We start from the raw sequence: 14609 nt of genomic DNA, 5'->3' as shown, positions 1-14609 counted from the left end.
CTACTCCCTCTCACAAATTCTTGATATAGACACTTTTCCAATGACTCACATGTTCAAAGTATTCAATCATTGTTTGTCATATCATGAAATAAAAGTGAGTGAGTAGAATTTAGGAGTACATGTAGTAGAACTCGAAAATTTTTCCTATCTCTGGCGCAAACAAGGACAGGGATCGGGGTGGGGTTTCAAGAACGTGGATAGGGAGTATATTAGTTCTTAGCGTTGAAAATGCAAAAGAGGAAATTGAGTAGTTATTTATAATTAAAAAAAAATGCAAGATGAGTTCTACATAATTTTGATTAATATTTAGTTTTCTAAAGAGTTTATACTTCAAATGATCCCTTTGATCTTGTCATAATTCTTAAATTAGTTACTGATTATTAATTTACACAAAATAATCCCTTAACTATGCAAAATTTTAGTCATGACCACAAGGCCACAGCTATGCCGCTCAAATGATCCCTCTCTGTTATTTTACTAAGGATTGAATTGGTTAAATTTTTGCATGGTCAAGTGGTTATTTTGAATTAATTGGTAATTGAAGTCCAAATTGAGAATTATAAGATAATTAAAAGATTATTTTGTGTATTATCTCTTTTTGAAATTTAAATTGTAAGCTCCGTTTCTTGTTAATTATGAAATGGGGCAAAACTTTTGAAAAAAACTTTAGATTTATTAAGAAATTGCACGAAAATATTTTTAAAATGAAAAACTCTACATTTTAGATAATATACAAAAGATTTGACATACATCACATTCTTATTTGTTTATTAAAAAAAAAAAAACAAAAAACCTTCACATACCACTACGTCATGCCTAATTCACATAAAATCCAACATTGTTCTAATATGTCGGCCTTTGTGTTAATTGCAATTCTACCAATAGTTTGAAAGGAATCACCTACTATATCTATGTTATCGATAAAAATCAACGTGTTGTCACTATACATTTAATGCACATTTGTTTGTATGAACCGGCGAATGAGTCAATTTCTTATATAGATCCATGAATACGCTCTATACCCATGAAAGGATAGCTAGAACATGAATCGAGTCCCACTTTGTCGGGCTACGAAAGCACAAAGAGTCAATGTCCTCAAATTGAGACTTAAACCTGAGACCTCTCATCTGAGGGGCCACAGTTATGTCGCTCGACCACAAGGCCTTTGGCAGTTTCAATAATATTTAAAACTAACCAATTGATTTTTTTTTTGAAATATAATGTCGATAGTGTCCTGAAAGATTAAAGGTACATTCTCGTACTAAAAATCATGAGTTCAATTTTTATTATTGCCAACACCCAGCCTATCAATAAAAAAACTGACGATGATATTAGCCCGAGATCAATCATGAGGTCAATGGTTCGATCTTGAATCGGTCTGTGGCCACCTCTAGTAGATATGTAGTTAACATCACATACTCAGAGTTGGTATTGTTGCATTCACAATTAAGTTAGTTAAAAAAAAAAAAAGAAAGAAATTAAATGATTGGAGTTGAGTGAGGGAGTAGATCAGGGGAGGACGGTGTTTGGTGGGCATATTTATGGCTGCTGAAGAAATGAGCCAAGGAACTCAAAAAGAAAGTTAATGAGACTTGATATGGAACATGAATAACCACCAATTGAGTTGTTATGCTTATACTTTTCTAAAGCTACGTCTACCTATAAACTATAACCATTAATTATGCAACCTGCCTGCTTCTCTTCTACTTAAACATTAAACATTAAACATATATATACAATTGCTCGAAAGATGTTATTGAGTAAGTAAACCATGATTCTTGTATAAGAAGGTTTCGGTTTGATTCTTGTCAACATGTTTCCGATCGAATTCATCGCACAGAGTATTTTTAGTGTGATTTGCGGACTATTACACAATAGTAAAGTTTATTTCTTGCACATCTTTAATAGTGGTAGGGAGTTTTCTATAATTTTCAACTATATGGATAGTTAAAAATAAAATGGTATGCTTTTATTTTAAATTTTTATATGTTTGTGTAATTTATTAAACAAGACATGTTGAGAAACGCACACGCAATAATAAACTCTAATAAGGTAGAACATTGATTATTACTTCCTTTTTAAAAAAATTATAAACATATCAAATCTTATTTATAGAATCCTCTCAAAACTGGTCACTTCCTCTTCATAAGGGTGAGGATGAATTCGCCAAATTTGCTTCGATCTGATCCACATTCGTCAAAAGTGGATGAAATGTGAATTTTATTTTTTAAAATTTACAACATCCAATTCACCACTTAATAAAAATCTTAAAATTATTTAAATGTATGTTTCTGACTCTCTGTTCATAACTACTTTCTCAGCCTACTAAAAGCATATCGTCTCCATTGGAGATAGATTGAATCCATGACCTTCAATTTGAAAGAGCAATTTCATGCCACTGAACCACAAGGTCATTGGTCATGAATTATGTTCTTATTAGCCTGTATGGGCAGCTCAGTTGGTCATAGGGGTGAAGTTTGGGAAGAATGTCCAGTGATCGAATCTCACCCGCGGTAGTGTGTGAGCAACCTCTCAAAATAAGGGACTCCTTGTGCACAATAAACAAGGTCTAGTCTCTGAGTTCAGCTGAGTTACCATTGTACATCTCCAAGATTTGTTGTCTAATAAGAATCTAATTCTTGTGTAAAAATATGGATGGTGAAAATATAATTTCTTTTTTAAGCGAATGAAAATTACTTTGTAAATTAGAGGAAGAGAAATGTTACAGACCTTGGATTGTTAAATGGTGGCCGCGCCGGGGTAAATCTTGAATGAGGGGGATATAATTACGTTGTGGCCAAACAATAATTGAATTTGTAAATTTGTTTGAATGCCTTGAGAATTTATAGACATAATACTCAAACTACTATATCTTATTTCTATTCCATTTGCATTTTCTTAAATAAAAGCTATCAAAAGAGCATGTCCATGGTCTCACTTCTCTTAGACTTTTTATTCTATTTTTAAATTGTCCAGTGGTTGATGATAAATAGAGCTTATATAATAATTCATAAAAAGATAAGAATTTCGCAATATGAAAACCAATAATAAAATTATAATAAAAATATAATTTATTTAACCAATGAAAAACTGCCACATAGAATAATTACCAATAAACTAATCAAAAGGAATTTTAGAACTTGCTTTTATTATAAATAAATACAATAGCTAGATATGACACACACTACTTATCATGAATGTATCGTTGACTTTATAGTCACATAGTAATCCATTTTTCAATTATGCCAACCTTCCGATTTTTTTTTTTTGAATGCTACTGGCTCTATTACATTGTAATATCTGTTCATATACTTCCTCAACCTACTGAAACACAACCTTCCGATTTAATTATATCAATATATTTGATGGATTAAACTGACCCGGGTGAGTCATATCAAATACCCAAGTAAGTAAAAGAACGAATGAATACGGTAAATGAGAAGTGATAAAGACAATAAATGTATATCACGGAGATAGAGATTGTATTAATGTTTGTGTAATGATATTACAAGAGAATAAGTGATGTCTTAACAAGATAATTACATGATTATTTATACTAATTGCTTTCTAATCATCACCCAAAAAAGGGGGAGTTAGTTGTAAAAACTTGGACCGCGCTTGGCCTCGTGGCCAGGCCCCTGCCTGGTACCGGCGGCCGAGGCCTAGGACGAGCACGAGATTCGGCCTAGGCGGCTAGGGGTCAAGCGCGGGGCCTTACCCCGATACCCTGAGTCCAACCGAACCCATCTTACTTCGCTCCACCGGGTTAGTTTGCTCCTGGTCCATTTTTAATATATCCATCAATATTCATTAAATTATTAATTACGCGTGGGCTATATGCGATATATAGGAAAAAAAAGTCAAAAGTCCAAATAATTAAATCTGCCTACACAAATAGGAAAAAATATTCACTAAAAATCAATCTTAGAGTGATTGTGTAAACACTCGGACTATTTTGGTTACAAATTGAATATTAAAAATTAAAAATAGGGCAGATTTAAATTTTAAATTGAAAAAAATAAAATGATTTTTTTCTTTTAGACTAGCATTAATGCTGCGGTATGTACCTTTTCTCAAAATGGTTATAAAGCAAAACATAATGATTGAGTTTCCATTTTACTTAAAAAAAAAACAGTTTCCATTCCGTATTTACATAATTTAATTAGTTTGCAATGTGAATTAAACTATTTTAGTATTTTTTATTTGTGCTTATAAGATGCCCATCAATTCATTTATTTTCATTAATTTTTTCCCTTCAATCGTAGCGCGCAATGACTATATAATATATGAAAAGTCTATAATGCCGATCACTACAATTATATAATAATAATATTCGTTATAATCAAGTATATTATACAAATTGTATTCGATACCATCGAAAAAAAATTCTATAATCTATTGATTACAATTATAGTATTAAATTAATAAATGAATATTTGCAATAGAATCAATGAAGATAATTAAAATCGATCTGCCACCTAGATATATGTCACCAGATTTTGTAGAAATTAAATGGACCCATCATCATTACGATTAATCTTGACTAGATTTTAATTTGTTTTTACTGTCAAATGCAATATTTTAACGTTAAATTTTCCAAAATCTGAATGCTATACATTAATATAATCAGTCCAGGCCAGCTTCTTTCAATTCATTCTTTTCTTGTATAGTAGAAGACATCAGAAATGAATACCTCATTCTCTCTCTCAATTCAACAGGTATGTCTCATGCTCTCTTTTGCTACATTTCTATATCATTAAAAACTTCTTGAATTGTTATTTACACGTTCTGTTGTATTAAAAAAAAATAGTTAGATTGTAAATGGTTGTGTCTAATTAGTGTATATAACTAATTTCTATTTAGCTGACATGATTTATTGTTCTCGTTGTTGTTAGTGCATCCTGAAAAGGGATTTTTGGGGGAATTTTTTCATAGGAATAAATTGGACGGGAGGGGATTTTTAGACGGACTGGGGTGAGCTTTTAGTTTAGTTTTTTTTTTTTTTTTTTTTTTTTTGGGGGGGGGGAAGGGGGGCTTGCAAATACCACATTTTTGTAGTACTCACGGGATGGAAAAAAAGGGAAAAAGTTATTGTGCACCTTTCACGTTTAATTTGGTTCACTACCGCGCCCAAAAATCGCAGACTTAAATATAACTTCTTTTTTTTTTTGCCTTTTTGTCAAATTTTTTCCCTCATTTTTCCTTTTCTCTTATCGAATCTCGACCCCTTCCCTCTTTATTCTACTTGGCACAAAATAAAATAAAATAAAATAAAAAAAAGTCCAACTCTTGGATATGCTGTCATAATAAATTAGTCAGACAACGGTACAAAATTTGTTTCATATATTAATTTCTGTACGTACGATTGAAGGGAAAAATGGTTGAAAATGAAGATGATGAGATGATGAAGTTGCCAAAATGGGTTGAGCTGTTCCTGCAAAGGACTTTCTTCAGCTCGTGTTTGGTTCATGAGGAAGTTCAAAAGAATGAAATGAACTGGTACTGCATAACCTGTGACGTTGCGGCATGCAGACACTGCCTCTCCTCGGATGACAGCCATGAAAGCCATACGTTGTTGAAGATTTATAGACATGTTTACAGAGATGTCGTTACCCTTGCTGAGATGGGGGTTCATATCGACTGTTCCAACATTCAGGTTACATTATATATATAGCGATGTTAAGATTTAAGAGGGTCAAAATTTGCGTATTGACTTGCACTCGTCTCATAGTGAAACGGGTTAGGGTGACAAAAGTATGTCAAATGGGCCTTGGCCTGCAGTGGTCCATAGCCTACAAAGGCTATGGGCCAAGTCGCCAACCCACGGTCAAGCCTTTTTAAATAAAAAATATATATTATATTATTTCTTATATTTTTAAATTTAAAAAATAATATTATGTGTATGAATTGTCGAATTAATATGAATTTTAAACATTAATATTGTAGTGTGTTTTGACTTTTAAAACTTGGAGATTCAACATGACTTTAATATATTCATTGTTAGTGTTTTTAATTTATTCCTGTAATCTAAAAAAAATAATTGTTTATTAACATTTGTAGTTTGAGTCAACTGGTTATTTTTGCTGTATATTCAATTATTCATTATATTATACTGCAAAAATGTTGGAATATAATGACTGAAGAAAAGAGTTTTGTGTGATGATGGACATATATATATACAGCCGTACAAGTGCAACAAAAAATGGGTTGTGTCTTTAAACCCGCTGCCGCATTGTGGATCCGGGTCACAGGTTGACGAAGGTGGAGCTTGTGATCTTTGCCGGAGAAGACTGAATGATCCTCGTCTTTATCGTTTCTGTTGTCTTGCTTGCAAGGTATATATAATGCTGCATTGCATACACCACCTATATATTTTACACATGAATTGAAGTTTCTAATGACAGACATAAATTAGTTTTCGATTTTTAAGGTGGAAAGCCATATGAAGAAGGCAATTGCAAACAACAAGGTGGTTAGGGTTGATGCAGAATTGGAAGTAGCGGCGGATGAAGAAGTTGGGTGCACCACACAAACGCGGCGCAAGCGCACAAGGAAAGGTGTTCCTCACAGGTCTCCATTGCTCTGATCTCAGAGACAACACTACATATCAAACGACACACATTAATATAATTATGGAAGCTAGCTAGATTGATTTTTCAATTATATTTCTCTTCTTAATATAATAATACTAGCTATCTAGGAAATTTTATATCTGAGATTTTACTTTTTAGACCATTCCTGCTGGCCTGTTGGTTTAATTTGCTGTTGCCCAGAACCAAAACTCTACTTTGTGTTCTCACAAACTTTATTTCCTTCAATTTACAACTTTAATTTCATGCAGCTTTATTGGTCAACTTTTAATGCTTTTAAAATGAGTAATACACCTAGTCAAGTTCAGATTGTTCTTTTGGTAATCATTAAGTTCCAAATTCAAATTCTTGTCATTGAAGTGACCTATTGACTTTCAAGCTGCTATGAACAACTTAGTCTGTTTTACCTCAATAGGGTTATAAATGTGAGGTTTACCACTGTATACCCTTAATTGCTGGTTTCTTTGGTCACACACAAAAAAAAAAACTGACAAGAGATCGGAGCACAATTTTAATTACAGTAAAAATATTGTTTGATGAGGTTTATAATACAACATATGTACACAACTCTCCGTATAAGATGAAAGCTTGTTAGAGATATATCGGGAAAGAGGGAAAATGGATGGCAATGTACATACAATGATATATAAACTCGCTGTAACTTTTGATACATGGAGCTGAGATATGATGATGTTGATGATGATGATGTTCAAGCCATATGCTTTGCTATGATCTTGTTTTGGTGTTGTAACCATAGCTGTTGTTCATGAAGATAGTTTTGTTGGGTCATGTTTGGTCCGGTGAATCCTAGGTTGTTGTCGGAAAACGTTGCAAAAGGGTCATTCTCGTACTGTGTTTCTGTGGGATTTTGAGCAGAGAATGTGGGAGTTGCAAGAAATGTCGGCGACGGAGCTGAAGAAGAAGAAGGAGAAAATATGTGGGTAGGGAAAGCTGTTGGCGAAACCATGGTTGGTATTATGGGAAATTCGTCTTCGAGAAAAGGATTGTAGTGGTGGGATACCGGGAGTGGATATTGGTCGTACAATGCATCCAAAGACAAACGATTTAGGTTGTTACTAGGTTGCAATGACAGTGGGTTTTGGTCAAACAATGTCTCCGACCGGTGTGGCGGCGGTGTTTCGAATAACACGAGCTCCCAACCGCTGCTTGAGCCGCGAGCGGGGGTTTCTTGTTCTTCATTGAAGGTCTTTGATGATAATGATGATGTTATGGTTTCGGCCAGTACGAGTTCCCATCCTTTGGAAGAATCGTCGCTCATAAAAATGTTTTCTTTTTGTTCATTATTATTATCTTCTCTGCTCTGATGATCTGTGTCGGGCTTCCAGTCATCTAAGAATAAGAGATCCGCCATGGAATCCGATACCGGCAGGGATCTTGTAGACCCGGAGTCGCTCAGCCGAAACGATTGCTTCTCGAACTGATCAGAGTACGCCTCCAAATCAATGGAAATTGGAGGGCCAGTCTTGGCGTTTGTCTCCGCCGTGGCGATTAAAAGATCCTCTAAGGAGGTGCACCGTTGTGTACTGTGGTGTTCTTCAGTCGACATTCTTTCCGGCCATCTCTCCGACGTAGAGGATAATTCAAATTTGCTTTCGTGCCTTATGGACCTTGCGCTGCTGGGAGTTGACGGCTCCCAGAGAAGCAAACCGGAACGGTTACTAGTCGGCGGCGGGAAACTTGATTGATCCTTGAGGAATTCTTGCAAGGTTTCGATGAGCTCCGGCGAGATTGAATGGACGCTGGGATACTCCGATGACCGGCCGACGCCCATGGTTTTACACAAAGAGTAAAATGCGCTTAGCTCCTCAAACTGCTTCGCGGCTTTCATGCATGTCTGGAAAGCAATCACGCAAGATTGATACTGCAAATGGAAGAAGCTATCGAGGATAAGCGTCAGCCCGTCGGAAACATCCTTGTACAGATCGAAGCTTTCTAGCACCACCGCGTAAAGAGCTTTCTGCACCAATCCGTTCGTCCTCGCCGCGCCGGTCGGCCGGGTGGCGATCGCCCTCTCCAGCAATCTCTGCCAGTACGAAATTCTATCGAGCAACATCGCCGGCTTGAGCTCCCGCACCGGCACGTTCACCTTTTTGCTCCGCCCCACGGAATCCTCCGTCTCCGGCCGGTACGTGTATCTCCGCTGCAACTTCCCGGTGAGAAAGCAGTCCAAACGCTCGTCTAGGTACAGCGCGAATGTTCTAACGAAGGACGTGAAATCCCACGGGCTGCAATGCGAATCGTCCCGGAAACTCGACAGGTTGAGAATCTTAGCTCCGCGTTTCATGGCGTGCAGAACCTCTCGGGGAAAATAAGGATCGCCGTCCTGAAAGATCCGCAGAACCAGCATCAATGACTTGAGCGCCACCACCCAGTTCCGCGTCCGCCCAATCCGCTTGCCGATGGCGCGCGCGCAGGCCGCCGCGTACACTTTGTTGGCCGACACCAGGTGGAGCACCTCGTACACGTAGCGTTCGTCCACCGGAACATCGTCGTGGGTGGTGGCTTTCAGGACGGCGACATCAAGATTCCAGGAATTGTTGCCGGAAACCTTTGCTAATCTAATGCTCGTCTGATCTTTCACTGCCCCAATCGCCTTCTTCAATTTGCTTGCCATCTTTAAAGTTTTTTTTTTTTAATGATCACGAAAAAATTCGTAACCAATATTTTGATATTATATTTTCTTTCCCTCTCCTTTTCTTGGCCTCTTGCTGGAATTAAGAAGCCAGAAAAGAAAAGAAAAGAAAACAAAACACCAAAAAATTCTAATTCAATGCTCCATTGTCAGGAATTCGATTGCTAAAATTACCAAAAATTGGAACAAAAAGGAGATGGAAAAATATATAATAATAATTTCTTGAAAGATTGATAAAATGTGTGGAGATGCGAACTTGAGGGGGGGAGAAAAGTTTGTTTTTCCTGTGAATTTCTGCGTTCTAAAATCTGTAAATTTTGGTTGAGTCACTCACCACCCCAAACGTGGCGACGACTAACCGTGATGTTAGACTTTTTTGTTTGAATGGTTAAACAAATGAAATGAAAATGCAATTTGGTTATACGTCAACCATTCTCCTTCCCCATGAGATGTATTATAATGAGAAGTATAAACAAAATGTCTCCATTTGCATATGTTAGTTGGTTGTATGGTTAGTGATTGACGTGCTATTCTAAACACATTGTCAGCAAATCAACTTGCTCAAGCTTTTGCTGAAGTAGTTGGTTCTCGTGCTGGTTTTTGTTCGTAAATCTCTGACTTTTGTTGGTGCTTTCTTGAATTAATGCAGTTACTTTGGTGTTGGCTTTCGAAAAAAATTATGTTAAAACATAGTTGGAGAGTCTATTTTAGCATTTTAAAAACTTAATTTTTCAATTAGTTTAGATTGAGATCAGACATGAGTTTCACTAAATTAACTAGAATTTTTAATCAAAATATACAACTCACACATGCTAACCGTCAAATCACAAGATACTTGACATTAAGAAATTATTATTTAGTCTAATATACCAATGCAATTGTTGGTTAATTCGATCAATTTTGAAAATGAATGTTTTAATTATTTTTTTATTCAAACAACAATCGTTATTATACTGATTCAAATTTAACCCAGATTTCTTCTATACTACTAATTTTTCAGTGAATTATGATAATATTATGAGAAAAAACTCTGTTCTCATGTAATTGTTTATAATTTATGCGAAAGAATTAAATCGCACTAAAAATTCTATATCACAAATTCAATTAGGATAGTATTATAATAATCGAACTCGTAATACTAATTAAAACTTATGATTACACTGTATAATTGTTGTCAATAGCACCATAATTATACAACAAAAAATCTTAATAATTTCATCATCTCATGTTAGCAGACCATTCAATGCATGCAGTGTGAATAATTTGGGAGCAATTGCAAAATCACGTGAGAGGCCATCTCAGAGCCACGTGCAGTGCTTCGTCCTTTTTCTTTTTCAACCATTACCTTCTACGTACTAGTCGTTAACTATATATACACACTGCTCGATTCGGATTCATGTATCTCTTTGGGAATAACATGTCGTGTCTCACAAATTTGGCTCTTTTTGTTTTTGATTTATTATTAGTGATGGATACAGGATACCTAATACGAGAACTCGATTAGATTGCCTAGTTCTGATTAGATCTCTTAAATCTGATCAAACACCTAAATCTCTCCATAACCCCCTAACATAATTACTCACAATAAAATCCCTTAGAGCATTCACACTAGTAGTTATTTAAGAGTTATTTCTACTTTAATTCTCTACATCCAAAGTTAATAGCTGATGTGGTGAGGAGTTATTTCAAAAATATTTCTCCTGCAAAATATGGTATATTTGTGGGCCCAGTAGGTAAGAGAAATAATTTAAACATAATGGGTTAAATGGTGGGTCCATAAAAAACTGAGAAATAACTCAAAACTGATGTGAAGAAGGATTTTTTGTGATTGAATGAGATAGTGGAGGATGAGGTGGATGCTGGGACCCACAAATAACTGAGAAATATCCTCAACTGATAAGGATGCTCTATCAACCCATTACCACTTAATAATTACCCCATTATAACTTGCTAGTAATAACCCATTAGCCACCCAACGTCTACCCCATTATCACCTATTATTTTCTTATTAAATCCTATTAATTACCTATTTATTACCCCATTGACTCACCCAAAAGACACTTTTAATCTTACTACTATAAAAGAAGGGATCGGAAGAGCACAAGGAAGGGGCCACACATTATTCTTCTTGACAAGAGAGGACTCTTCCTTATATCACTCTTCCATAGAGGACTCTTCTGCACCACTCTTCCACTCTTATGAAGAGTTCATTTCATCACTCTTCAATTCCTCATACAAGAAGGCTCTATATCACTCTAGATATACAAGAGTTTCATCCCTCCCCCACATTACCTATATAAAATAGCTACTATACCCAACATGTACAAAAGCACCTACCAAAATATATAGTGAATTTAGACTTGACACCGCTCAAAAAGATCCGTATTTTACTTTCGATTTCCACGTAAAAATCATCGTGTCATTTTCTTATCTATTTTGTATTCTACTTTCTAGCAACACAAATTCTTCATTTTTCTTTATTCTCCGGTAAATTCACCAATCTTCCGGTTGTATTGCCCTCTGTAGACTTCCTAAAAGTCCTAAAACCAATAATTAGATGAAGCCTCTTATTTTTATTTTTTAATGAATTTGACCGAAAAGATGTTAATAGTAAATAAATTCATGATCTTTTGGTATAATAATATTCAATCCACGCAACAAATTTTTTCAGGACGAGATGAAGCTTCTTAGTTGTATATGAGAACATGAGCCCAAATAAATATGAAAAAATAAGTGGGTACCTAAATGTTTAGGTGGAAAAGGTAGCATTCAAAAAAAAAAAAAAAAGATGGAAAACGTAAAATTTGTGTAGAGCAGTCAAACTTAAGGATTTATCAAATTTTGAGAATCGTTCATTTAATTTGTAAGTGTTGTCTCCAATATTAAATTGACCGAATTAACTATAGACTGGATTGCTAACCTATCTTCTGGCCTTCACCATCGTTGGGCCTCATTTGGATTTATGCCATCAAAGTTATTAAAACTTTGGCCTCTTATATGTTAATAATGCATATACTTTATACTTGTATGAAGATAGAGAATCGAGCTAATTTTTTGTGTTGATGATAAATATTAATTAAGTCAATAAACAAATAAATAATAAAAACTCAAAAATTTTGAAGATTTTGGACAACTTATAGATTAATAATGCACATGCATCCTGCGAAATGGCCAAACCCCCAACGGAAAAAAAAAAAAAAAAGTAAATGAAAACATTCACTCGCAACTAATAAATACATGATGATAATAGTAAAACTAGAAATTGTTTTTTTACAATAATCAATTTCAAAATTTCTCGTACAATATTTCACACGCATACGTAACTTTAGCATCCCAAACCAAAACATTGGAGAAGAATCTGAGCTGAGTATTGTGTTTTCACCATCAATCTCTAGTGGGGCAATTCACACTTCCCAAAATCTGCAATCACAGTAGAAATAATAAGCTTTAATTTTCCGAGTCAACAACAAAAATACACAACAATCCAAACAAAATAGTGGGTGCGATCTGTAAAGAAGACAACTCAGTTGCCCACTTTTCGACAAATCTAATGACGTTGCTGACAACGTCCGACTTCGATCGATGACATTAAAGTCTTCCGTACAGTCCTCTTACGTATCACGTGCTGTCTGTCGTACATACACCCGACATCCCGCCTATTTATATATTTTTAAATCACTCAATTTAAGTTATATCTAAAATTACCTTAATTTTTATCATTTTTGACCTATAATTTAATGATACCAAAATGATTAGAAATTAGAATACGTACTTGGTTGCTGGGATACAATGTATGCTGCTCCACCGAAGTTGCATGCGCTGATCCCTCCTCCCTTCTTCTGATAATAACTGTTGAACGCGAACGAAGCGTGGGCCTCAAGAGTGTTAGGATTGTAACACGTGGAACCCGGTTGGATCGAACGGCAATCAACTCCACCTTCTCCGCAAGCGAAGTCTAGACCGGCCTGAAGTTTTTCTTTCCCGGCTTTCCCGTTTGCCACGCACCATGTCTTTCCCCGAGCCGATTTGGAGAGAATGTGGCCGCCGGCGGCCGGAGACCGCCTGTCGTGGTACCCCTTTAGCCCTTGCGTTGTGAACGGTATGTCGTAGACTTTTTTCCCGTTCGGGTAGAACAGTCCGAAGTTTCTCTCCGACGACGGCCCGATCTTCTTGTTCTCGTTGAAGAGGGCGAAGAGGTATACGGTGAGTTCTTCGTGAGGTCTTAAGGGGGTCCCGCCGCCGGTGAGCACTCGGCGCACCAGGTTGCCGTTGTACGCGGCGGCGTTCTCTACGCCGGCGCCGACTTCTTTGGAGTCGCCTTTGGACGGCCAGCCGGTTTCAGTCACCACCATTTTGATGTCATCGTACTTTAACGCGGACATGGCGGCAAAAACGGCGTCGATTTGTGCGTCAAAGAGGCTGAAGTATTTGAGCCCGTTGCCGGCGTCCACCACGCCGGGGTTCTCCCGGAAGAGGGCGTAGTCGAGCGGGATGACGTCGGCGTTCGACTCGTATGCGAAGAAGGGATAACAGTTAACCATCAAATACGACCCGGTTTGGCGAAGGAAATCCAGCATGGGCTTAATAACAGGTTCGACAAGCTCCGACCGGAACGCCCCGGCCGACGACGGGTACGAGCTCTGCAACGCGCTGAGCGCTACGGGGGACGAAACCTTGATGGCGCCATCGAGCTTCAGCTTCAATAAAGCTTGGTGGATATTCTTCATAGCCGGTACGAGGAACCGGGTGGTATTATGAGTATCAACGAAAACCTCATTTCCCACCGCAATCGCTTCAATCAGGGTAGCCGGGTGGTAGGCGGCGACGTTACGCCGCACCCACCACTGCGCAAACGACTGCCGCTTTGCGGCGTAGTAGAGACGCTCATTTGGGAGGTTAACGGTGATCTTTATCCCCGACCCAGAAAACGCCTTGAGAACCGCCGGATCAGTGTCGTACACCTTGACGCGATCAAGCCCCTGAGATTTGAGTAGCGCCACCACTTTCACGGCGGACGGGAGGTTGTTAGCAATACGTCCGTAGTTCACTCCGACGGAACCACCATCTGCAAAAAACACAATATCATCACTATCACTCCATAATTAGACTGAAATGTAATCAAACAAGTAATAATAACGAAGATCAGAGCTCACCTGCAATGGAGAAAATTGAAAGGAGTAAGAGAAAAGGATAAAGTAAAACGAAGTTCGCCATTCTCTGCTCTACTAAGCTAAGCTAAGCTAAATTCTTGCTTTGGTAGATGAAACAGAGTCGATTGCAGAGTTGCAGTGCAGTGGAGATGGTGGATGATAGCTGTAGATCATATAAAGGAGTGTTCTTGCGATTGGAGCGGTGGCAAGTGGGCC

General features: G+C 37.1%; 3 protein-coding genes across 3 annotated transcripts; 1 reads left to right on the top strand and 2 right to left on the bottom strand.

The window, feature by feature from the left end:
• The first annotated feature begins 5377 nt into the window (after nt 1–5377).
• On the top strand, nt 5378–6586 carry LOC109187415. The gene is made up of 3 exons (XM_019337601.1): nt 5378–5656; nt 6252–6335; nt 6431–6586. The coding sequence occupies exons 1-3, from the start codon at nt 5378–5380 to the stop codon at nt 6584–6586; spliced, it is 519 nt and encodes a 172-aa protein (XP_019193146.1).
• Nucleotides 6587–7098: 512 nt separating this feature from the next.
• Nucleotides 7099–9400, bottom strand: LOC109187572 (clathrin coat assembly protein AP180). The gene is made up of 2 exons (XM_019337800.1): nt 7894–9400; nt 7099–7863 (listed from the first exon to the last, which is right to left on the bottom strand). The coding sequence occupies exons 1-2, from the start codon at nt 9223–9225 to the stop codon at nt 7300–7302; spliced, it is 1896 nt and encodes a 631-aa protein (XP_019193345.1). The 5' UTR covers nt 9226–9400; the 3' UTR covers nt 7099–7299.
• A 3058-nt stretch (nt 9401–12458) lies between these two features.
• Nucleotides 12459–14557, bottom strand: LOC109187706 (glucan endo-1,3-beta-glucosidase 13-like). The gene is made up of 3 exons (XM_019337979.1): nt 14397–14557; nt 13016–14308; nt 12459–12663 (listed from the first exon to the last, which is right to left on the bottom strand). The coding sequence occupies exons 1-3, from the start codon at nt 14455–14457 to the stop codon at nt 12635–12637; spliced, it is 1383 nt and encodes a 460-aa protein (XP_019193524.1). The 5' UTR covers nt 14458–14557; the 3' UTR covers nt 12459–12634.
• Nucleotides 14558–14609: the final 52 nt, after the last annotated feature.

This window comes from Ipomoea nil, unplaced genomic scaffold (genome assembly GCF_001879475.1).
Source record: "Ipomoea nil cultivar Tokyo-kokei standard unplaced genomic scaffold, Asagao_1.1 scaffold1421, whole genome shotgun sequence".
Taxonomy (NCBI): domain Eukaryota; kingdom Viridiplantae; phylum Streptophyta; class Magnoliopsida; order Solanales; family Convolvulaceae; genus Ipomoea; species Ipomoea nil.
This window is presented reverse-complemented; position numbering and strand designations above follow the sequence as displayed.

What these genes read in the sequence shown, in the direction of transcription:
- LOC109187572 (XM_019337800.1), bottom strand. Translation starts at nt 9,225, where the DNA reads ATGGCAAGCAAATTGAAGAAGGCGATTGGGGCAGTGAAAGATCAGACG. An exon ending in AGAGCAGAGAAGATAATAAT is followed by an intron (nt 7,864 to 7,893) that starts AATGAACAAAAA and finishes ATTTTTATGAGC; the next exon opens with GACGATTCTTCCAAAGGATG.
- LOC109187706 (XM_019337979.1), bottom strand. Translation starts at nt 14,457, where the DNA reads ATGGCGAACTTCGTTTTACTTTATCCTTTTCTCTTACTCCTTTCAATT. An exon ending in TTCAATTTTCTCCATTGCAG is followed by an intron (nt 14,309 to 14,396) that starts GTGAGCTCTGAT and finishes TGTTTTTTGCAG; the next exon opens with ATGGTGGTTCCGTCGGAGTG. An exon ending in CATTGTATCCCAGCAACCAA is followed by an intron (nt 12,664 to 13,015) that starts GTACGTATTCTA and finishes CTGTGATTGCAG; the next exon opens with ATTTTGGGAAGTGTGAATTG.
- LOC109187415 (XM_019337601.1), top strand. Translation starts at nt 5,378, where the DNA reads ATGGTTGAAAATGAAGATGATGAGATGATGAAGTTGCCAAAATGGGTT. An exon ending in TCGACTGTTCCAACATTCAG is followed by an intron (nt 5,657 to 6,251) that starts GTTACATTATAT and finishes TCCGGGTCACAG; the next exon opens with GTTGACGAAGGTGGAGCTTG. An exon ending in TCTGTTGTCTTGCTTGCAAG is followed by an intron (nt 6,336 to 6,430) that starts GTATATATAATG and finishes TCGATTTTTAAG; the next exon opens with GTGGAAAGCCATATGAAGAA.